The sequence below is a fragment of the Chlorocebus sabaeus genome, chromosome 7, assembly GCF_047675955.1.
Source record: "Chlorocebus sabaeus isolate Y175 chromosome 7, mChlSab1.0.hap1, whole genome shotgun sequence".
NCBI classification, from domain to species: domain Eukaryota; kingdom Metazoa; phylum Chordata; class Mammalia; order Primates; family Cercopithecidae; genus Chlorocebus; species Chlorocebus sabaeus.
This window is the reverse complement of record NC_132910.1, coordinates 21934867-21959149: the sequence shown is the minus strand read 5'-3', so window position 1 is coordinate 21959149 and position 24283 is coordinate 21934867. Positions and strand designations below refer to the sequence as shown.

Genomic DNA, 24283 nt, shown 5'->3' with positions numbered 1-24283 from the left:
TTCACTTATTCTTGCTAATGGTGTTCCAGTGTAACAAGCACACTGAGGTGCTCCTTAGGACCTCTCCCAGCATATTCCTGGGCAAGGAATTTCTGTGTGTGGGCTAATGCGACCCAGGGGGGTGTTTGGGACAAATGCTTTCAAAAAGAATTACTGAATGTAACTACAATTTGAAGACTCAGCCTCTGGGAGACCCAACTAAAAATATTCCATCAGATTAATAATAGCAAATCCTTATAAATTCAGGTGGATTATATAAAAGTCCAAAGCATGAATGTGGACACAGGCAATCTAGGACTCTATCTGATTAAAATTAAACCAGTCTCATTTGGGAAGGTGGTCACTACTTCGTAGTTCTAAGGCAGGCTACAGTCACTAGCTCTTCAGGTTAATTTGACAGTTGTTTTAATCTTGACTCTCAAACCCACTGAATAGCTTTTTTCCCTAAGTCAAGTCCAGCATGCCACCCCCTTAGATACAATTTCTTGAGACACACTAAGTGATTCCCCCAAGTGCTTTAAAAAATAAGGAAATGTTTGGCATTTCAACAAAAAGACAACCTCTCTTAGATGGATAATTATCCCTCAAGAGCACAATTTTCTTAATATTCTGTATACCGATTCTCTCATATCAGCACCTATTCAGGACATCATGCATTTTGGATTGGAAATCTTGCTCTTCAAGGGATAGTTAATAAGAATGCTGTTCCCGAGAAATGGAATTCAACCTTAGACTTACTTAAGTCCTGGAAGATCTTTAACACTTGCTGTTATCTCTGCGGCTTCTGGAACAAGCTTTTCTACCAGTTCTAGAGGTCCCCAGAAAGACTTATTTTGTCCAAGAAAAGTTTTTTTAGCTAAGGCAACAAAAATAAAACAGTATTTTAATATTCTTTACAACATAAGCATTCTCTCAATACACACACACACACACACACACACACACACACACACACACACAACTTTTCAGGAAACCAATCCCAGGTTATAAGATGGTTTTAGATTCATTAATGCTTGTAGAATAGATAATATTTTGTGAAAATAAAAAATTCTCTACTTCCCAAGACTCAGCCCTTCTTCTTTCAAGAACAGTTTGTGGCCTAGCCATATGATATAATAAAACATTTTAACAATTTAGTGCCTAAAATTGTGTGGTATTAATGAAGAAAACAGCTCAATAGAAAAGAATATGTAATCTAGAAATAGGCTATGGAATATTGGGAAGTTGGTAAGCATAGGCACACAGATTTTAAAAAAACAACCAAACAAAAAATAACAGGAAAAGAATATTGAGAAGGCAGCAAGAAAAGAAACAAGGGTGAACAAGACCAGATACTGCCCTCAAAAGCTTATAGTTAAGTGGAAAGAACACTGAACCAAGAGTCGGGAGACCTGAGTTCTAGCACCTACTCTGCCACAACTCAATGTGTGACCTTGACCAAGTCATGTGTCATTCTGGGCAGGCCTATTTCCACCTGTCAAACAGAATTACTGTACTGGATTTGATTACTTATAATGGCCCTTCCAACTGTAACATTTAATGATCTGTATTTTTAAAGCCCTATAAGTCCACTGAGTCAATCATAACCCTGCTCCTATATAGACTCCATTCCAATGGATCAATATTATTAATTCAAGCCTTTTATTCTTTGGCTCCACAAAGAATGCTTTCTTCTATAGTATGCATTGCTAGAAAACAGCTGCATGCATATTTGCATTTTGGGACGACGGCCTACCTTTCAAGCCATGTTTCAGACAGTGTTCCATCACCACAAAGAATTGCTGGAGAGGTGCATAGTCAGAGTCAAGAGTCCTCCCCAGGTTCAGAGCTGATTCAATCAAGCCCTTGATACTCAGCTTGGCCATGTTCATGAGGTTCATGCGTTCGTTAGCCATGAGATAATTAGGATCTGCAGTCAAAGGGGAAGAAGATGAAGCCTGGTTACTAGAAATAGCACATTTTAAAATTCAGTATTAGTTGTATTCTTCTCCACCATGTACTCACTGTGAAAAAAATGCTAGTTTCCTTTAAGAATAGCCTCAATGAAGCGGTAAAATGAACTATTTTATCAAATCTCAAGCCTTTAGTTGTCTTTTCTTTCTTTTTTTTCTTTGAGACAGAGTCCTGCTCTGTCACCCAAACTGTAATACAGTGGCATGATCATAGCTTACTGTAGCCTCAACCTTCTGGGCTCAAGTAACCCTTCTGTCTCCGCCTCCCAAGTAGCTGGAACCATAGGCGCACACCACCACACCTGGCTAATTTTTGTATTTTCTGTTGAGACAGGGTCTCACTTTGTTGCCCAGGCTGGTCTTGAACTCTTGAGCTGAAGCGATATTCCCACCTCAACTTCTCAAACTGTTGGGATAATAGGTGTGAGCCACCGTGCCTGGCTGAGTAGTCTTTTAATATTCTCACCACGGCCTCTGCTATCACCCTAACCTGAGGGTGTCATAACTCCCTACTGTACTACCTTCACACTGCTCTCTCTGCTTCCATTCTTGCCTACCCCTCTCTTCTCTGCATAATTTGTGACGTGCTCTAAAAATAAAGTCCCAATGGAGGAAGAAAAGGGTAAAGGGCTTAAACAAACTTTGCATTACGCTATTTTATTATTCTTTAAACTATGCACTAGCATTATTAGTATAATGCAGTACTAGAACTTAATCAACTCCCACATTTTTAAGTCTTAGCACACAGTGTGTATGGCTCTCATCAACCAGACAGACAAACTATTTGGGGAAAGGGGCTAAGTGACACATTTTATTGTACTCATTACCTTCATTTATTGGCGCTTACACTGTGCCAGCACTGTGGGCTGCCTCTTACAATTATGATCTCCATCTCTCCTTACTACATGCTGTGAGACAGTCACCAATACAACGATTTTACAGGGAAGGAAAATGAGACTTAGAGAGTAAAGCTTCAACTGCTCTGCCCTGACTCACTGTATGACCTCGGGCAAGTCACCATCCCATTTTAGGTCACTCAAATAGTTGCAGCTGGCCCATGGGCACAGCCAGTAATCAATGACAGAGCCAGAGGCCAGACTCCTCCTGACCATTCTTTTATAGGATTATTTTACCTACTTATTCTCTCATCATATTTAGGTATTCTCCCTTCTTTCCGGTGCTAAAAAAGGCCCATAAGAGCTAGGCGGACCAAGGTGTAACAGTTTATAAGTGGCAGAATCTGGACCTGGATCTGACATGAAAGCTAACGCTCTCTTTACCTTATGCCATGTGTATCCTCCCAAATACCAAATATACCAAATTTGTACTGAAAACTAAAGAAGGCCTAGAGCTCTATGACATATTCCATTTCTTCTTAGGAAGGCTAAAAATACTAATAAGGCTATGGTTTCATAATACAAATAAGTCACTTAACAAAAAACAGACTGTTTAATGCAAATTATCCCAAGCAATTTTCTTCATACAATGTTTTTATTTATATCTGCTTTCAAAGTTAAATGAGCAGAGTCAAATGGTCAAATTCTAAATTAATCTTCTCATTAAGTTTAAGGACTTACGGATTTGAAATTCCAACTATATAAATCTTGGTTTGTTGTCATGTTGTCTGAGGTTACTTTTGGAGAAACACTTTATGTGAGAGTCAGAATTGGTATACATTACCATTAATTCTTTCCTGCATAACAACAAATGTTTTCGGGTCATAGCTTAAATGTAGCTCTCTTTGTTCATGATAGATCAACTTGTCAAGGGTAGTTTTCTCACAAAAGGACAGTAAAATACTGGAAATAATACTGGAAATAATACTGGAAGTAAAATACTGGAAATACTAAAATAATGGAAAACTATGCCCTGACAGATAGCCATGAAGAACAACTATCAGATAATTTCCATTTATTACCAGCATGTATGTGCATTGTAGTGTTTCTGACCTCCTATAACTACTCGAAAAAAGGAATAGAGCAGGGGTGTGGGTATGAATGTGTGTAGAGGGCTACAAGCCTTCCCACCTAACATCTCCAGTAGATGGCAGGAGACTATGGTTGGTGCTGGATAACTGCCTGCCCATAAGGTAACTCTGAGGCATTCACTCTGCCTCAAGCCTGTAGACCATCAATTCAGGAACTTATAACAAGATTAAACAACGCTGCTAATCAAAGTTTACAAGCTGATTCCAACATAGTGAGAACTAGTCATGTGGGGGAGAGATAGACTTGGGTTAAGTAAAAAGTATCATATTGAGACATTTTTCCAGAAGTAGTGATAGATTTATACCAACCCATCTACATTTTCTCATGTTGTTGTTCTTATAATCTGCAGCAGAAATGTTTAAGACATCTGGCTGAGGTCTGGAGTGCATGAACTACAGACAGGTTAACTAGCATCTATGGGAATTAAATTTCTGATACCATGGACTCCATTAGTAAGGCGCTATAATCTATTTAAACTAACTTCCAGCAAACACAAACAACCCACCCATTCTTTAAAAAACACTACTTGGCACTGTTGACATTTTAAGCTAGATAATTCATTTTTATGGGGCTCTGTTCTGAAAACTGATTTTCACAGCAGCCCAGTTGTGGGTAACACTAGATGTCAGCAGCACTGACAGCTGTTTTTGGTGGGTTAAGACAACCAAAAACATCTCCAGACACTGGCAAATAATCTTTGGGAGATTAAGTCAGGTCCTTCTACATTGAGAACTACTAATCTAAACAAATGAAAAGTCAAACAAAAATCTGTTATAGTAATTTGATGGTTAGATGTAAGAGCTTAAAAGTAACAATTCACTCCAGTTAGAATGGCTATTACCAACACGACAAAAATTAAAAAATGCTAGTGCAAATGCAGAAAAAAAGGAATTCTTATACACTGCTGGTGGGAATGTAAATTAGTATAGCCTTTATGGAAAACTATACGGCGGTTCCTCAAAAAACTAAAAATAGAACTACCATATGATTCAGCAATCCCAATACTGGATGTTTATCCAAAGGAAAGGAAATCAATATAACAAAGAGATATCTGCATTCCCATGTTTAATTCAGCACTATTCACAAGGTATGAAATCAATCTAAGTGTCATCAACATGAATAAAGAAATGTGGTACACACACACACACACACACACACACACAAAATTCAGCCATGAAAAGAATGAAATCCTATGATTCATGGCCACATGGATAAGCCTAAAGGACATTATGCTAAGTGAAATAAGTCAGAGACAGAAAGATAAATACCACATGCTCTTATTCATATGTGGAAGCTAAAAAGGTTGAGCTCATAGAAGTAGAGAGTAGAATTGTGGTTTTTAGAAAATGAAAAGAGTATGGAGGAGGGGAAGATAGGGAGAGGTTTGTTAACAGATACAAAGCTACAACTAGATAAGATGGGTAAGTTCTAGTGTTCTGTAGCATTGTATGGTGACTATAGTCAATAATTTTTAAAATATTTTCAAATAGCTAGAAGAGAGGATTTTGAATATTCCCAAAATAAACAAATGAGTGTTTGAGGTAAGAGATATGCTAATTACCTTGATTTGATCATTACATTGTATACATGAGCCAAAGTATCAGTCTGTACCCCTAAATATGTACAATTATTACACATCAAAAATTTAAAAAAGAATTTATTGCTCATTGTTAATTAACACAAAAGCTAAAATGAGTATTATTTAATGCTTATTATTGACATTTTTGTGCTGAATAGTATACAAAAGTATGGCTATTTAGTCTTGCTATGTTGCTCAGACTGGTCTTGAACTCCTGGCCTCAAGCCATCCTCCCGCGTTGGCCTCCCAAAGTGCTGGGATTAAAGGTATAAGCCACCACACCTGGCCTACAAATAATGTTGGCTGCTAATAATAAATATTAAATCATTAACCTGATTTGTTACAGAATATTTTCTATTCAACATTACTTAAATACTATTCAAGTATAAAATGATTTTGCAAAACTAACCTATCCCGTTAAAAAGGGCTGCAATGACCTGACAGAGTATGGAGGGGCTTCTGAGGGCAGGCCAAGTTCTGTTTGTTGGTGGGTGTTTATTACATGAGCATGTTGAGTGTGTAATGTTGTACTGAGCTGAATACTTATAATATAGGATTCTTTTCTGTGTATTTTGTACTTTTAACTATATAAAGTAAAAAAAGATTCTGTTATATTGTATAAGCCAGAAAGCCATTTTAAAACATGCATGACTTTCATGATATCATCAGTCAAGCTTTTCCTATGAGTAAAATGATTTAAAATTTAAAAATGTTCACAACAGTGGCATTTAACACTATTATTCCAATAGAGAACTTTCATGCAATTATTTTGTCAATACATATTGAACATCTACTATGTGTTAGATATTGTGTTTAATGTTAGAAATAATAGAGGTAATAATAGACTTAGTCCCTGCCATCAAAGTGCTTACTATTTATCAAACTTGGTTAATACAAACTTATAGAGAACAAATGGGGCAGTATACAGCAAACACCTGAAATTTCACGATAAACGTAATCATATTTAACAAAGATCAATTTTATTCCAGGACAAATAATTTTTTTTTTTAATTTTTAATTTTTCAGATGGAGTTTCACTCTTGTTGCCCAGGCTGAATGGCATGATCTTGGCTCACTGCAACCTCCTCTTCCAGGGTTCAAGCGATTCTTCTGCCTCAGCCTCCCAAGTATCTGGGATTACAGGCATGTGACACCATGCCTAGCTAATTTTAATTTTGTATTTTTAGTAGAGACGGGGTCTCACCATATTGGTCAGGCTGGTCTTGAACTCCTGACCTCGAGTGATCCACCCGCCTCGGACTCCCAAAGTGCTGGGGATTACAGGTGTGAGCCACTGCGTCTGGCCCAGGACAAATAATTTTAAATGTTCCGTTTGTTTTGTTTTGATTTTTGAGGCAGGATCTTGCTCTGTCACCCAGGCTGGAGTGCAGTGGCACAATCACAGCTCACTGTAGTCCCAACCTCCCAGGCTCAAGTGATTCTCCCACCTCGGACTCCTAAGTAGCTGGGATAATAAACAGGTGTGTGCAACCATGCCCGGCTAATTTTTTTTTTTGTAGAGACAGGGTCTCCCTATGTTGCCCAGCTGGTCTCAGACTCCTAAGATCAAGTGACCTCTCACCTCAACCTACCAAAGTAATGAGATTATAGGCATGGGTCACCATGCCCAGCTAATTACATTTTGTTGTTGTTGTTGTTGTTAAATGACATAACCTATTCTATGGAAATGTTAGTTTTCTATATTTCTTAAAACTAAGATAATTGATATGTCATTAGTTTAGGGTTCCAGGCAGGCTGTAAGCATAACACAATTTCCTCTGACATTGGGTACACTTCTGTGGAGAAGACTGATAAGTAATTCAACTACACTGCAGTAAGAACTCCAACAAAGGCATATACAGGATACCAGGGGAATATGCATAGGAGAAAGGTATCTGACCTGGCTCCCTATTTTTCCTTCAACTTTAGGGGCCAGGTGTGTTTCTATATCTATCTATTCTTAATGGCATCTCAGGTATCATATTTCTACTCAAAAATAAGAAAATTTACTTAAGTACCACTTTCTCTCTGTTAAAGGGGTTAGTCAAAAAAAATTTAACCAGCCAGCCGTGGTGGCTCACACCTGTAATCCCAGCACTTTGGGAGGCCGAGGCAGGTGAATTAACTGAAGTCAGGAGTTCGAGACCAGCCTGGCCAACACGGGGAAGCCCCATCTCTACTAAAAATACAAAAGTTAGCTGGGTGTGGTGCTGGGCACCTGTAATCCCAGCTACTCAGGAGGCTGAGGCAGAAGAATCACTTGAACCTGGCAGGCAGAGACTGCAGTGAGCCAAGATCGTGCCACCACACTCCAGCCTGGGTGACAAGAGCAAAACTCTGTCTCGGAAAAAAAAAAAAAAAATTAACCATAAATTTACTTGTCCTCATTGCTACCTTTTCTTGGTAACAGTATAATCAATGATGAACTTCACTGAGTTAGGACTTGTCATCAGAAAGGATTAATATACTCATCTAGGGAGTCAATTAAACTATTATATGACTTCAGGCAAGAAATCTCACCTCTTTGAAGCTTCAATTTCCTCATCAGTAAAATGAGAGGGTTGGGCTTGTTCAGTTTTTTCCCTGGAAACCATGCACATTCATATCAGTCATAATGACATACAGAGCACTGATTCTCAAAGGGAGAGACATATTAATATACCTGGAACCACAGAAATGACATGTTCTGTTTGGAAAACCCCAGAAATGACTGATACCAAATGAACTTTCTACTCTCTGGTCTCGGAACATCAACACTGGCATAACCAGGAAAGCTTTTAGACATGGGAAGCTGTAGAGGTTTTGCACTTTTACTAGATCCCCAGGCAATCTGTATGTGCATTAAAGTTTGAGAAGCATTGACCTAGATCACTCTCCTAGCTAGCATATTATAATGCCATGATTTCACAGTTGGCTTCATCAAGGGCAACTAATATACATGTATATAAGTAGAAAGCCCTAGGAGGAAGGAAATAATAAAGATTAGATCAGAAAAAAATTAAACAGCAAAAACAACTACTGAGAAAAATCAATAAAATCCAAGGTTGGTTCTTTGACAAGATCAACAATATTGACATTTAGCTAGGCTGATCAGTAGAAAAGGGAGAGGATTCAAATTACTAAAATCAGGAATGAAAGAGGGGACAGTAGTATTGACATTACAGAAACAAGGATTATAAGGGAATACTATGGACAACTGTATGCCAACATACTAAATAATCTGAACAATTTCTTAGAAAGACACAAACTACCAAAACTGACATAAGAAATAGGAAATCTGAAGAGACCTACAACAAGTAAAGATCCTGAATTAGTAATTAAAAAAAAAAAAAAAAGCACACAGAGGAGGCCAGAACCAGAGCCTCATTGTTAAAATCTACCAATCATTTAAGGAATTGACACCAATCCTTGACAGACTATTCCAAAAATAAGAAGAGAGAACTTCCCAACTGATTCTATTACAGTAATATTACCTTGAGACCAAATCAGATGAAGATATCATAAGAAAACTATAGATCAATACTCCGTATGAATACAGACACAAAAATCCTAAACAAAATACTGGCAAATCAAATCCAGCAACATATAAAAAGGATTATATAACTGGACCAAGTGGGATTAATCACAGAATGCAAGGTCGGTCCAACACACAAAACTCAATCAATGTAATACACCAAATTAACAGAGTAAAGAAAGACATCACATGGTCATTTCATTAGAAACAGACAAAGCACTTGACAAATTCCAATAGCCAATATAACAAAAATGTTAATGATATAAACATTCAACAAACTAGGAAGAGAACTTCCTTAGCTTGACAAAGGGCATCTACAAAAAACTCACAGCTAACAAACTTGATGGCAAAAGACTGGATGGTAAAAGACTGAAGGCTTTCTCAAAGATCAGGAACAAGACAAGGATGTCCACTTTTGCTACTTCTAACCAAATTGTATAGGAGGGTCTTGCTAGGGCAAATAGGCAAGAAAAGGAAATGAAAGGCATCCAGTTTGAAAAGGAAGAAGTAAAACTATATTTGCAGATGACATGATCTTATATATGAAAAATCCTAAGGAATCTACACACACACAACGTATGTAAATAAAATCAGTTTGGCAAGGTTGTAAGGTACAAGATCAACACACAAAAATTAATTATATTTGTATACATTAGCAACAAACAATTCGAAAAAGAAATTTAAAAACAATTCCATTTATAATAGCACCAGAAAAATATTTACCAATAAACGTAACAAAAGAAGTGCAAGACTTGTACATGGAAAACTACAAAACTTTGCTGAAAGACATTTTAAAAGATCAGGCTGGGCGCAGTGGCTCACCTCTATAATCCCAGCACTTTGGGAGACCAAAGTGGGTGGATCACTTGAGGTCAGGAGTTCAAGACCAGCCTGGCCAACATGGTGAAACCCCATCTCTACTAAAATTACAAAAATTAATATTTGCAACAAATGGTGGTAGGATAATTAGACATCCAAATGCAAAATAATTTTTTAAAAAAGCTCAAAATAGATCTGAGACCAAAGTGTAAGAGCTAAAACTATAAAACTCTTAGAAGGAAACACAGGTCTAAATATTTTATAACCATAGACTAGGCAATGGTTTAGCAACAAAAGAAAAAATAGGTACGGTGGACTTCATCAAAAATAAAAACATTTGTGTTTCAAACGACATCATCAAGAAAGTGAAAAGACAACTCATAGAATGGCAGAAAATATTTGCAAATCAGATCCAATATTCAGAATGCATAAAGAATTATGATTTAACAACAGAAGAGAAATAATCCTAGTAAAAAAGAATGGGCAAAGGCTTCAAATATACATATCTGCAAAGAAGAGAGACAAATGGCCAGAAAGCATATGAAAGATGCTAATTAGAGAAATACAAATCAAAATTATGAGATACCTTTTCACACTCACTAGGATAACAATAATAATTATTATTCATTGAAGGAAATGATATTAGCAAGAATGTGGAAAACTGGAAACTTTTGCGCATTGCTTGTAGGAGTGTAAAACGGTCCAGCTGCTTTGGCAGTCTGGCAGTTCTCCAAAAAATTAAACATATGAGTTATTTGACCCAGCAATTCAACATTTTCAATATGAAAACATGTCCACACATCATAAAAATGCCAACAATAGAGACTGGAGACTACTAGAGGGTGGTGGGAGGGAACCAGAAAAACTAACTGTTGGGTACTATGCTCACTACCTGGGTGACAGGATGAATCATACCCCAAATCTCAGCATCACACAATATACCTATGTAACAAACCTGCACATGTAGCCCCTGAATCAAAAACAAAAGCTGAAATTATTTTAAAAATATATCCACACAAAATGTATACATTAATGTTCACAGTAGTAGTATTCATAATTTGCCCCAAAGTGAAACAAGCCAAATGTCCACCAACCAATAGACAAAATAAGATATGCCCATACAATAAAATATTATTAATCCATAAAAAGAAATGAAGTTACGATACAAGCTACAACATGGATAACCCTTGAAAACATATGCTAAGTGAAAGAAGCCTGACACAAAAGGCCACATATTTTATGATTTTGTTTATATAAAATGCCCAGAATAGGCAAATCTACGGAGACATATGTAAATATTTGAAGAAGCCCCTCAAAAAAAAAATCTGCAGAGACAGAAAATAGACTAGCGGCTGCCAGTGGCTGGGAGGAGGAAGAATAGAGAGTGGTTATTAATGGGTATAGAGTTTCTTTTTAGAAAAGGTGTTGAAAATATTCTCAGATTAGAGAGTGGTGATGGATGCACGACTTTTTGACTATACTAACCACCACTGAATTGTACACTTCAAAGTGATAACCTTTATGGTATATGAACTGTACCTCAATAAGGCTATTATTAGAAAAAAAAACTAAAATTTTTAGATGTAATAATAATATATATCTTGTATGTATCTTGATTCAAATAAACCAACTAAAAAAAGACATTTGAGACCATCAACAGATTTTGAAAATGGGCTGAGACACTATAAGACTTTGTTGTCAATTTTGTTAGTTGTGACACTGAAGGATTTACAGGTGCTGAGATGTAATGTTTGGAGTTTGCTTTAAAATGCTCCAGAAACAAACATGGAGGTATTAAATAAGATTGGCAATAATTACTAAAGCTGGTGATGGAGACATGTGAGCTCATCAAGCTATTCTTTTTATGTACTATAAAAAGTTGTGTAATTAAGCTGGGCATGGTGGTATGCACCCATAGTCCTAGCTACTCGGGGCTGAGGTAAGGCAGGAAGAGTTCAAAGCTACAGTGAGCTATGAGAGCTATGATCATGCTACTGTACTCCGGCCTGGGCAACAGAGTTGAGACTCTGTCTCTAAAAAAAAAAAGTTCCACAATTAAACAAGTAAAAAATTTAAAGTAAAAGTGAAATTCTGGCTGGGCACGGTGGCTCACTCCTGTAATCCCAGCACTTTGGGAGGCTGAGGCTGGCAGATGGATAGTTTGACTACAGGAGTCAAGACCAGCCTGGGCAACAAGGTGAGACCCTCTCTCCATAAAACACAGAAAAAATTAGCTGGGTGTGGTGGTACACACCTGTGGTCTCAGTTCCTTGGGAGGCTAAGGTGGGAGGACGGCTTGAGCCTGGGAAGTGGATGCTGCAGTGAGCTGTGCCACCACATTCTAGCCTGGGCAACAGAGTGAGATCCTGTTTCAAAAAAAAAAAAAAAGAAAAAAACAAGAAAAGAAAAAAGACATTCTGCTTTCTCTTGCTCCAGGTCAAGGTTTAGCTGCTGGCCTCCTGTAAGAAACTAGTGTAGTTTCTTCTACCTCTGTATATAAACAATAACAACAACAAAAAAAACCCTTTTGATGGGCTTTAGCATTGAAATGAGTCAGCTTATTTAACCAAAACCATTCTTTTTATATACTCTTACTCATTCTTGGTTAGGTGTACATATCTCTAATCTTTAATAGATTAAAAAATATATATATTAGCTTGCACAAGAGCTCCCTAGGAAACACACTGATTTCTTCTTCACTGGGCTCCCATATCATAATATAACAATTTTAGTTTTGGAAAGTTTCCCAGACTTCTTCAGTTTCCTTTACTTGAGCATTCCATGCTGCAGAAGAATACCTAGATTTCTGGAAACATTTAGAAGTTAGGACAACAGTTAACCTTCTTTGTTTTGATACAACATAAGAAATTTAGGTGGTAAATACAACACAAGAGTTCCTTGCTTTGCTCAATTTATTGCATAAAAATAATTTAAATGATTTGGGCTTTACCTAGTATCAAAAAAAAAAAAAAAAAAAAAAGAAAAAGAAACAATTTAAATGGATGTGAGAGGGCCATGATACAATCTCGCAGTTAGATCTATGATCTAGAAGGGTTAGATCTGTCTCTCTCATATTCCCTGAGTGATGTTGGGGGAAATTCTCATTCTTCCGTTTCATCTGTAAAATGCTGGGGGAGACAATCCTCCTTCCACCTCCTGTGTGCCTACATTTCTTTACTGGGTTACATCAAGACTATAAGGCCCTGACCACTCTTTCCTGGGCCATTTATGGAGCTGATAATGAGAGAGGAGGCTTTCCTACTGCTTCCTATAAAAACAATGGGTTCTCCCAACTTGGCCTTCTTCATCTGCAACACAAACCTACCACGTGTGAGCATGTCACTGAGTCATACAGTGTCACCCCATGGGACTCTGGTCCAAGAGGAACTGGCACAGATACGCAGATGCTCAGGCTGCTTGCATTGTCATGAGTAATAAAGTCCTTTGCCTCTGACCTAGGAGTCTTGTATTTTTTGCCAGTATCCAAGAAACAGTAAGAGGCTTTATTAGTTTGCTAAAGCAGGTAAACCTCAGATCTGACAAAAACCATGAATAATCACTGTCCTTAGTTTAACTCCCTGGAATATTGTACATTTGTACTCCAAATGAGATAACACCAAAAGTAATATGAGTAAAAGCATGATAAATCTCAATATACTGCAGTACTTGAGGTAGATCCTAAATGTTGTGGTATCACAGAACACGTGAAGGACAGTATTCCAAGTGGTTGGAATGGGTGTGCAAGGTCAGGTGGAGAAAATAAGAGTGGAATGGGGAGTTCTCACTGGGGAGAAATGGAAAACCCAGGTAGGGTAGAGTCAGATAAAGAGGTCTCTGAAACTAGACTTGGATATTAATGAAGGAAGCAATGGGAACCACTGTAGCTTTGAGCAGGGAATCAGCGTAACTAAAATTCTGTTTGGGGATGATTAATCTGAGAAGATTATGCAAAATGAATTTGAGGGAAGAGAATCAAAATGACCTGCCATGAAGAACTGTAGTGATTCAAGTTGAGATAGTCATTAGAAGAGAGAAAGGAAATGAAGGGGTCAAGAATAACACCAAGATTTTTGCCCTGAGAGACTGAAACAGTCTCTCAATAAAGGGAAATGACAAAGGTGAGTAACTGTTATGGAGGTAAAGGGCAAAGTAAACTAGGTTTTGGATACCATAAAGGATATTTATGTAGAAATATTTTCAACATATCATTTTTAAAGACAAAGTCTCACTATGTTGCCCAGGCTGGACTTGGACTCATGGGCTCAAGCAATCCTCCCACCTCAACCTCCTGAATAGATGGGTCTACAGGAATGCAACCACCATGCCCAGCTTTCAAGATATTTTTGATCACATAGTTGTAAATGCAAATGGAAGTTTGGAGTTAGAGAGTCATCAGCATAGGACAATAATAACAATTAAGAGAAAAGATGCTTTCACAAGGAGATGTTTTAAAGAGAAATAGAAGTATGCAAGGTTACTAGCCCAGCCTTTAAAGTATGCTCACAATTATAGGCTGGAAACAGGGCCAAAACAGTCCTTTCAGGAATTTTTTTTTTTTGCACACACCTAGATAGTGGCTAGAGTACAAATGGATATATACCAGAGAGGCAGCACAGGATACTGGAGTGTCTTTCAAACAAAGGTCACAACCCTTTAGTGGGTCACAAAACCAATTTTATGTCCTATATAGTAAGGTTATGTATTGTTTCAGGAAACTTTTAAGATATATACAAATAAATGATGTGTGTACTGAGTTCTGGATGAAGATGTATTTTTACAGTGGTTCTTGTGTCAAATAAGTTTAAAGAACTTTGGTGTAGTGGTTAACAGCACAAGCTCTAAAGCTGGCCTGTGGGAATTTGAACTCTATTCAAACTCTTCCCTAGCTGGGTGACCTTGGGAAAAGTTTTTTCTCTTGTTGCATTTTCTGTTTTGAGATAATTGAGGAATCACATGAAATTGTAAGAAATAATATAGAGAGATACTATGTACTTTTAACCTAGTTCTCCCAAGGGTATCTTGCAAAACTGTAGTACATTATCACAACCAGGATACTGATGTTGAATTACAGTCAAGACACAGAACATTTCCATCACGACAAGGATCCCTCATATTGACGTTTTATAGCCATGCCCCTATCCCTCCTTGCCCCTACCCCATCCTCAACCCATGCCAACCACTAATCTGTTCATTTCTATAGTTTTATCTCTCCAAGAATGTTATGTAAATAGAATCATATAGTACGTAACCATTAAAATTGACTTTTTGTTACTCAGCATAATTCTCTGAAGAATCATTCAGGTTGTTGCACGTATCAATGGTCTGTTCCTTTTTACAACTGAGTAGTATTCCACTGGGAAACTTTCTTAACCTCTGTATGCGTTACTTTCCTTATCTATGAAATGGTGACAGGGTTCTGAAGGGTAAACAAGTTCTTATATGTAAGCATTTAGAAGTGCTTGGAATATACTAAGGAAAAAAGTTGTAGGTACTGCAATTATTATGGTCTTCCATATATACATAACTTTTTTTTTTTTTTTTTTTTTTTTTTTTTTTTGAGACAGTCTTGCTCAGTCACCCAGGCTGGAGTGCACTGCTGCAATCTCAGCTCACTGCAACCTCTACCTCACAGCTTCAAGTGATTTACTTGCCTCAGCCTCCTGAGTAGCTGGGACTACAGGCACCCGCCACCACACCTGGCTAATTTTTTCTTTTCTTTTTTTTTTTTTTTTAGGAGTCTTGCTCTGTCGCCCAGGTTTGAGTGCAGGGGCATGATCTTGACTCATGGCAACCTCTGCCGCCCTGGCTCAAACGATTCTCGTGCCTCAGCCTCCCAGGATCTGCGATTACAGGAGCCTGCCACCATGCCTGGCTAATTTTTTGTATTTTTAGTAGAGACGGAGTTTCACCATGTTGCTCAGGCTGGCCTTGAACTCCTGGCATCAGGTGATCTGCCCACCTTGGCATCCCAAAGTGCTAGGATTATGGGCGTGAGCCACCATGCCCCACCAGTTTTGTTGTTGTTGTTTGAGAGGGAGTCTCACTCTATTGCCCAGGCTGGAGTGCAGTGGCGCGACCTCAGCTCACTGCAACCTCTGCCTCCCAGTTTCAAGCAATTCTCCTGCCTCAGTAATTTTCTGTATTTTTAGTAGAGATGGGTTTTGTCATGTTGGCAAGGCTAGTCTCGAACTGCTGAGCTCCAGTAATCTACCTGCCTCGGTCCCCCAAAGTACTGGGACTATAGAAGTGAACCACCACTCCAAGCCATTATTAACACTTTTATTTAACTTAATAAGCTTACTGAATGATGATGTGGCACAGTGCTAGAAGCTAATAAAATCTCTTAAGATATGTTTCTTCTAGGCCGGGCATGGTGGCTCAAGCCTGTAATCCCAGCACTTTGGGAGGCCGAGACGGGCGGATCATGAGGTCAGGAGATCGAGACCATCCTGGCTAACACGGTGAAATCCCGTCTCTACTAAAAAATACAAAAACTAGCCGGGCGAGGTGGTGGGCGCCTGTAGTCCCAGCTACTCGGGAGGCTGAGGCAGGAGAATGGCGTGAACCCGGGAGGCGGAGCTTGCAGTGAGCTGAGATCTGGCCACTGCACTCCAGCCCGGGTGACAAAGCGAGACTCCGTCTCAAAAAAAAAAAAGATATGTTTCTTCTGTTTTTCAACATGCATCAAGTCTTAACACCCTCTGCCCCCAAATGTTAAGGAACCAGTATGCAATTTTGGTAGGTAAAATTTTACACAGGTATATTATTGCCTAAATTCAAGTACTGTCCTGACCATTTTAATCCTCAGAGTGACGGGCAGTAATCCGGGCAACTGCAAATTTACAAAATCTGTTCAAAAGGCTTGTAATGAGTACAGACAGGAATTCGGTATTTATTGAAAAACAAAAGGTAATAAGCTATGTGCCTTTTATTATTTAATTTAATGTTCATAATTTCCCTAGTGAGTTTCAAAACATTTTAGACACAAATTACTAGCATATAAGGAAAGGAGATGCAATATAATAGGTGTTGTACATAATACAATTCTACCCTAAGAAGACACTTCATATTCTAGTAGGTATAAGTTACAAACACATAGAATATGAAACTGATCATCACTGTAAAAAATAGTTTAGGTCGGGCGTGGTGGCTTACACTTGTAATCCCAGCACTTTGGGAGGCCAAGGCGGGTGGACCACGAGGTCAGGAGATTGAGACCATCCTGGCAAACACAGTGAAACTCCATCTCTACTAAAAATGCAAAAATTAGCCAGGCATGGTAGTATGCACCTGTAGTACCAGCTACTCATGAAGCTGAGGCAGAAGAATTACTTGAAACCGGGAGGTGGAGGCTGTAGCGAGCCGAGACTGCACCACTGCACTCCAGCCTGGGCAACAGAGTGAGACTCCTGTCTCCTAAAAAAAAAAAAGAAAAAAAAATTCCAAAGGGCCGGGCACAGTGGCTCATGCCTGTAATCCCAGCACTTTGGGAGCCTGAGGTGGGCACACCTCCTGAGGCCAGGAATTCAAGACCAGCCTAACCAACATGGTGAGACCCTGTCTCTACTAAAAATGCAAAAATTAACCAGATGTGGTGGCATGTGGCTGTAGTCCCAGCTACTCAGGAGGCTGAGGCAGGAGAATTGCTTCAATCCGGGAGGTGGAGGTTGCAGTGAGCTGATACCATGCCATTGCACTCCAGCCTGGGCAACAAGAGTGAAACTCTATCTCAAAAAAAAAAAAAAAAAAAAAAAAAAAAATCAAAATAAGAAGCTTCAATTGTGACAGAACTGAAACAAAAAACAAAAACAAGTACCAGGTCAAATCTGCAACCCACTAGAGTCTGTTATTTTAAAAATTTTTAGGAGGCCAGAAGCCAGTGTTAACACTTTATCTATTAAAAAGCAAACTATAGCCAGGTGCAGTGGCTCAAGCCTCCAATCCTAGTGCTTTGGGAGGCTGAAGTGGGAGGATCGTTTGAGCCTAGGAGTTTGAGACCAGCCTGGGCAATAAAGTGAGACCGTGTCTCTACATATGTCTCTACATACATTACATACATACATTCATACATTCATACATAAAAATTAGCCAGGTGTGATGGCACATGGCCTGCAGTCCCAGCTACTCAGGAGGCTGAGGAAGGAGCCCGGGAGTTCGAGGCTGCAGGGAGCTATGATCATGCCACTGCACTCCAGCCTGGGCAACACAGTGATACCTCCTCTCAAAAAAATAAAAGGAAATAAAAGCCAACTGTTATGGCACATCCACAATAACAGATGAGAAACAGAATTGAAAACAGCTTAGCAGTTGAAGGTCTCCAGAAAGTATCGGAGCCTGCATATATCATCAGCTTTTTCTGAGTCTGAAACGAGGATTCTCCCCAGACCCTGAATTGCTATTGTGTGTTATGTGCAGGTAATACTCTATAACGTATTTCTTCTTGGTACTAGCACTTATTTATAACATCTCCAAGTTATGTAATACAGTTGTGTGAAATGCTGGAATTTTACATAACTGATTGAGACCATGAGGTAAGAAAAGTAGAGAAGGATATCAAGAAGAATGAAATGATCAAAAGAGTTGAAGTGAAGCCATCTCCCTCTCCCCATTCTCATTTTTTTTTTTAACTGCATTTCAGAAAGACTTTTCTATAAAGAGGATCCTGATCAACATTACCATATATTACTTGACTGAAAATCTATTAAGATCATCAAGGTACTGACATAATCAACATTTTCTGGATATTTTATGTACTATACTGTTAAAGTTCATCTCCTCTCCCTTTTGGAGTTCACCTATTATAACCATCCACAAAAATTCCAGCAAAAAACAAAATTTAAAAAAGGAGTCTGACTCTCACAGTAGGCTTGACTCTTACATTATTAATACTTTGTATTAAAGAAATAGAATCTTGTCTGTGATGAGTCATGGTAAAGTTCTTTAGAAGGGGATAAATTTTATGAAGCATTTTTTCTTTAATATCTAGTCTATCAAAGGAATTAAAGCCTTAAACCTGGTGGTGCCTAGCCAATAACTATTAATAATAATAATGATATTAGGCCAGGCACAGTGGTTCACACCTGTAATCCCAGCACTTTGAGAGGACAAGGCAGATGGATCACTTGAGGTCAGGAGTTCGAGACCAGCCTGGCCAACATGCTGAAACCCCGTTTCTACTAAAAATACAAAAAAATTAGCTGGGGATGGTGGTATGCACCTATAATCCCAGCTACTTGGGAGGCTGAGGCAGGAGAATTGCTTGAACCCCAGGAGGCAGAGCTTGCAGTGACGTGAGATCGCTCCACTGCACTGCAGCCTGGGTGATGGAGTGAGATTCTGTCTCAAAATAAATAAATAAATATGATATAATAATAATAGCAGCCAACACAATAGTAAACATTACACACTAAATGAATCAACACCCTTCTCTTTTTTCTTGTCTGTGAACTGTCAATTAACTAGACAACACTGATTTGTTCTTTCACTGAATTATATGTAATCAGTTATATTAAAAGCAGAATCAAAGATGGCATAAAAATAGTCTGACAAAAGGAAAAGAGATGACACTCAGGATTTCAGAATTCACACATTCAAAGGCAAGTGCTGAAGAAGAAGATACTCTTGGGCATCAACAGAGGGGAAAGCTGCCTTGATTTTGTTTGGTATGACCAGACCCACTGAGGGTAGTACTTATCCCAGGTCTGATTAAGGATATCAAGAAGTTTAAGACAATCTCTGTTCTCAAGGAGTTTACCCTTTAACTAGGTTGATAAACACACAAGAATTAGAGAATAAGTAAAAAGCCTTCATTAAGCTCCAAGTTCTGCAGGAGCAAGTGAATGGAGAAAAGAATGTGGGCCAAAGCTGTCAAAGAATAAATTGTGGAAATCCTATTAGGACTGAAGGGTTGGCAGGTGGCACACCTGCCATAGGCACAGGAAGGGGAAAGGTGTAAATACATGAGATGTCACAGGAACAAAGTAGGAGAGGAGGACGTGGGCAGAGAAAGGTCAGTCTGGGCAGAGTGGTAGATGTGTATGTGTCAGGGGTGTGTGTGCTAAAGCAAAGTGGGAACATGTAAAATGATAAAGTAGAGCCAAATCTCAATTTTTCTATTTTTAGTATAAAATGTTTAAATCACCCTGAGCTCCCTATAGCTAGCTGCCTTGATACAGAAGAAACACTGATTGGTTTAGGGAACCTTTCCACATTAGAACATACATGCTACTTTAAAAAGATAATCACACCATTCCATGTTTCAGTCTCTTGCATGAAGAAGAAAAAATTAACAAAAAATAATTATACCACAAAGGAATGCTATTACATGACAAAGCTGAAAGTGTGTAATGTTATGGAAATCTACAAATCAGAGCAACACTCCAGGCTAAACACTAGATTCCTGGGATCTGTTTGCTTTTGGCTGCTGTGAAATTCACAGAAATACACATACATATATTTATATGAGTAATAAAATTTACACTGTCTCAACAAGTGAAAAAACAGCCATAGCAAAAGCTCGATGTAATCTTGAAATAATGTCCCTTTTAAACACGTTATCAGCAAATATCTTTAAAAAGCAACATAAACATACATTGACACTATTTTACTTGGAACCAAAACATAAAGATTTCCCACTTATTGCCATGGGGAATAAAACCTAAAACTGACATTTCCTCTTATGGAAAACAATTAAAAGGTGGTTAGAAAATTTTAAAAAGCAAGGAAAAAAAAAGCTGAAAGATGTTGGTGTGGCACGCACCTTCTGTATCATCGCGCATTTGCTCCACCAAATCTGTCAAATCCTCCCAAGAGTCTTTGCAAACGGCAAAAAGAAAGGAAAAGAAAGATAAAATGTCATGCAAGCCCAGAAAGAAAAGTGCTATTAAAAACAAGATTTCCATAGGGATAACTGAAAGGGAGGTTCCTAGAATTCTTTCTACTTATCATAGCGATTAACAGTGACAAGGGCTGGGACTACAACCAAATAAGCAGAGATAGCAACTATGGTTATTAAATATGTTTCAAAGCTAAGATTAGTAATTTCAAGGTTTCAAATAAAGGGAAACAAAGATGCATATCCTATTAAAAAGCAACACAGATTTTTTTTTCTATTGAAAATCAAAGGCTCTTTGTATTCTAAGTGTAGGCAACATTAATCTAATTCAACATTTATTTTGATCACTTCAGGGAACTGAAACTCATGTGCAATATATTTCTTTTAGATTCAGGACAAATATTATGATGCAAACTAGTGACTTTTCTTAAAAAAAAAAAAAAAAATCCAAATACTTTTTCCAACTCCCCCTCCCCCAATTCTCCTTCCCCAAAACAAAAATAAAGGAGGTTGCTTTGAAGATACACAAAATAAATCACATATAATTCAATAAAGTCAGATGTTTATTCAACATACAGAACTAGCAGGATCTGAGGCAGTGACCTACAATCAAGCACATTAATATTTCTGTAGGAAATAAATATTCAGATTAAGTAAAATAAAGTCTATAAATAGCCTCAAGTAAATTCACATCATGTTTTATCACCAAATAAGTTCAGACAAATTTATGAAAAATGCTTTTCATTTCTAGAGTTTTTCTTTTTTTTTTTTGGAATTAGGTATCTATATATGTAAACTAAATGGCAAGTGTCTCATACAGAAAAAAAAATACTGTGAGTTGGCTACTATTATTTTATAGTAAATTAGTGCTGAAATACATTATATATAGACATATTTGCACAAGTCATTTTCAGGTACAATCCTTTGACAATATAATGTGCCACAAATCTATATTATGTAGGATTACAGATTCACAAGAATGGACTCTTACCATCCACATTATTACTTTACAGACTTGCTGTGACCTTGCAAAAGTCAATAGAGGGAATATTCTCATTTAGTTCTTTATTGTATTTAATTAGAAACTCTATTTGTCACCTACTAAGATAAAAGCCTACCTTATTAAAGATATATATATATATATATATATAAAGAGCCTCCAAGATTTGTACAGAAAAATGATCTGGAAAGTGAATTTCTAGGCAGGAATGCGTGGTAGATACCAGGGATCTCTGATTTTTCCTTGGGCATGTCCCATCTAGACCATTTTTCTGTTACAACCAGACACATTTTCTGTTTTCTTCTTAAAACAGAGATTAAAGTTTTAAGTATCAGAGTGATGTAATTGATTTAAGCGAACTTTTCTCCCCTAGAAAGTAAAAGGTCTATCTTCCCCATGTAAGTTGCTCTCCACTTTACCTTGCCATGCTCAGGACTTTACTACAACAGGTATCATGCCATTCTTTTATACCTCAAAGAAAGATTTGTGAAAGATTTTTAAAAATTGTGCCTTCTAGAATATGTTCATATTATTAAAACAACATAGTTTAGAAATGCTGAGTGGACTGTAGCATGTATAGTGCCAAGCAACTGGTCATGAAAGATTGCGACCATTACTTCATTCCAAAAGCCTGGATTAAATGGTTTAAAATGCTGCACCCAACAAAATTTGGTAACCGTATTTTTGAGATGCATACAAATATCGGTTTTTTTTTTTTTTCAGTCAAGAGTTAAGAGATACAAAACCAGGCCTGGTGGGCTGAGGCAAGAGGATTATCTGAGCCCAGGAGTTTCAAGGCTGGCATGAACAACATAGCGAGATTTTGTCTTTTTTTTTTTTTTTTGAGACGAAGTCTCGCTCTGTAGCCCAGGCTGGAGTACAGTGGCATGATCTCAGCTCACCGCAACCTCCACCTTCCAGGTTCAAGCAATTCTCCTGCCTCAGCCTCTAGAGTAGCTGGGACTACAGGCGCACACCACTGAACCCGCCTCATTTTTGTAATTTTAGTAGAGACGGGGTTTCGTCATGTTGGCCAGGCTGGTCTTGAACTCCCGACATCAGGTAATCCACCCACCTTGGCCTCCCAAAGTGCTGGGATTACAGGCGCAAGCCACTTCGCCTGGCTGAGACTTCATCTCTTTAAGGGAGGAGAGGGGGGAGAGAGATATAGATGGACGTAAGGCTGGAATTGTATAAGGGCACTGAATTAGGAAGCATAGCTTATTTAAGATTTACTTAACTAATTTCTTGACTATCATTCTGTTTCAGGTCTAAGAATGAAAAAATCAATAGACTAATTATGTAGCTCTGAAAAGATTTAAGCAGGTGGCACTGTAAACATCTACCCTTAAGGTACATAGTGACTCAATGATGGCAACAGTCTCGTCTGGTAGAATGGGACCCTTGCCCCTCTTGTACTTCTTTTTTCTCTGGATGAGGCAACTGGCTGAATGAAGCTCCTTTTCTACAAAGAAGTGCTTGAATGGGCTCAAAAAATGCTTCCCCTTTGTTTATGTATCCATAGTTGTGAAATCTCTTCTTGAGGTAGCCTTTCTCTAGCAGTATTGCTATAGGCAACCAAGTGACAGATTTTACAAGGCCTGGGGGTTATTTTGTCCCCTTGAGAGGAAGTGTCTTTGATTTACAGTGTTAATTTTTAGAACTGTATTAGTTTCTTAAGGGAACACCTTTCTGAAGCCCCAAACACAGATACATCACATACATCCTTGAAGGGCTATTGTGAAAATAAAATCTAATAAATTTATTTTATTTTATTTTATTTTATTTTATTTTATTTTATTTTATTTTATTTTATTTTTTTTGAGACGGAGTCTCGCTGTCGCCCAGGCTGGAGTGCAGTGGCGCAATCTCGGCTCACTGCAAGCTCCGCCTCCCGGGTTCACGCCATTCTCCTACCTCAGCCTCCCGAGTAGCTGGGACTACAGGAAAATCTAATAAATTTAAAGTACTTAGCAAATCATAGGTACTCAATGTCAACTTTACACTTACAACTGGATTTCTCTAAGTATATTTGCCACAATTATTCAAAGACAATAGAGTGAATGGAATTTTAAAAAGCCAGCTAAGCTAAATATTAAAAACAGGAAAAAAAAATAAGTCGACCTAAAAAAACCAAATGACAAGTTAACAGCTGAGGTGCTATTAAACTAACCATAGTATTATTAGCTTGGTAACAAAGCAATTGTCATATATTAATTTTCATAAATGCTTTGAGGTTTTGTTCTAATAATCTAGTAATTTAGGCCAAGGCCTACTTTCTCCCCCAAAATATCAGCAAACAACAACAACAACAACAACAACAACAACAAAAACGAAAAATAGCCCTAGAAAATGTAACACATTAAGTCATCAACACTTGAGCCATTTAAATTTTACTGAGGTTGGGTGTGGTGGCTCATGCCTGTAATCCCAGCACTTTGGAAGGCAGAGGTGGGAACACTGCCTAGCCCGTGAGTGTAAGAACAGCCTGCTCAATATAGGGAGACCAAGCTATTTGAGAGATCGAAACAGGAGGATCACTTGAGGCCAGTAGTTTGAGACTGCAATAAGCTATGATCATGCCATGGCACTCCAGC

The 24283-nt window shown here is 38.1% G+C and overlaps 1 protein-coding gene across 26 annotated transcripts in view; it reads right to left on the bottom strand.

The window, feature by feature from the left end:
- The window catches only part of RUFY3 (RUN and FYVE domain containing 3), a 105810-nt gene that overhangs the window by 45553 nt on the left and 35974 nt on the right, over positions 1 to 24283 (bottom strand). For 22 of the 26 annotated variants that reach the window (XR_005239124.2, XR_012093353.1, XR_012093354.1 and 19 more), the window contains exons 2-3: positions 1736 to 1909; positions 739 to 856 (exon numbers count right to left, since the gene is read on the bottom strand). Coding sequence is in view for 18 of the 26 variants with exons in the window: in XM_037994705.2 (XP_037850633.1) it covers positions 739 to 856; positions 1736 to 1909 (292 nt within the window). In the remaining 8 variants the exon portion in view is untranslated. Of the gene's footprint in view, positions 1 to 738; positions 857 to 1735; positions 1910 to 20611; positions 20666 to 24283 lie in introns of all 26 variants that reach the window. The other 4 variants (XM_073017396.1, XM_007998816.3, XM_073017399.1 and 1 more) reach the window with 1 other exon arrangement.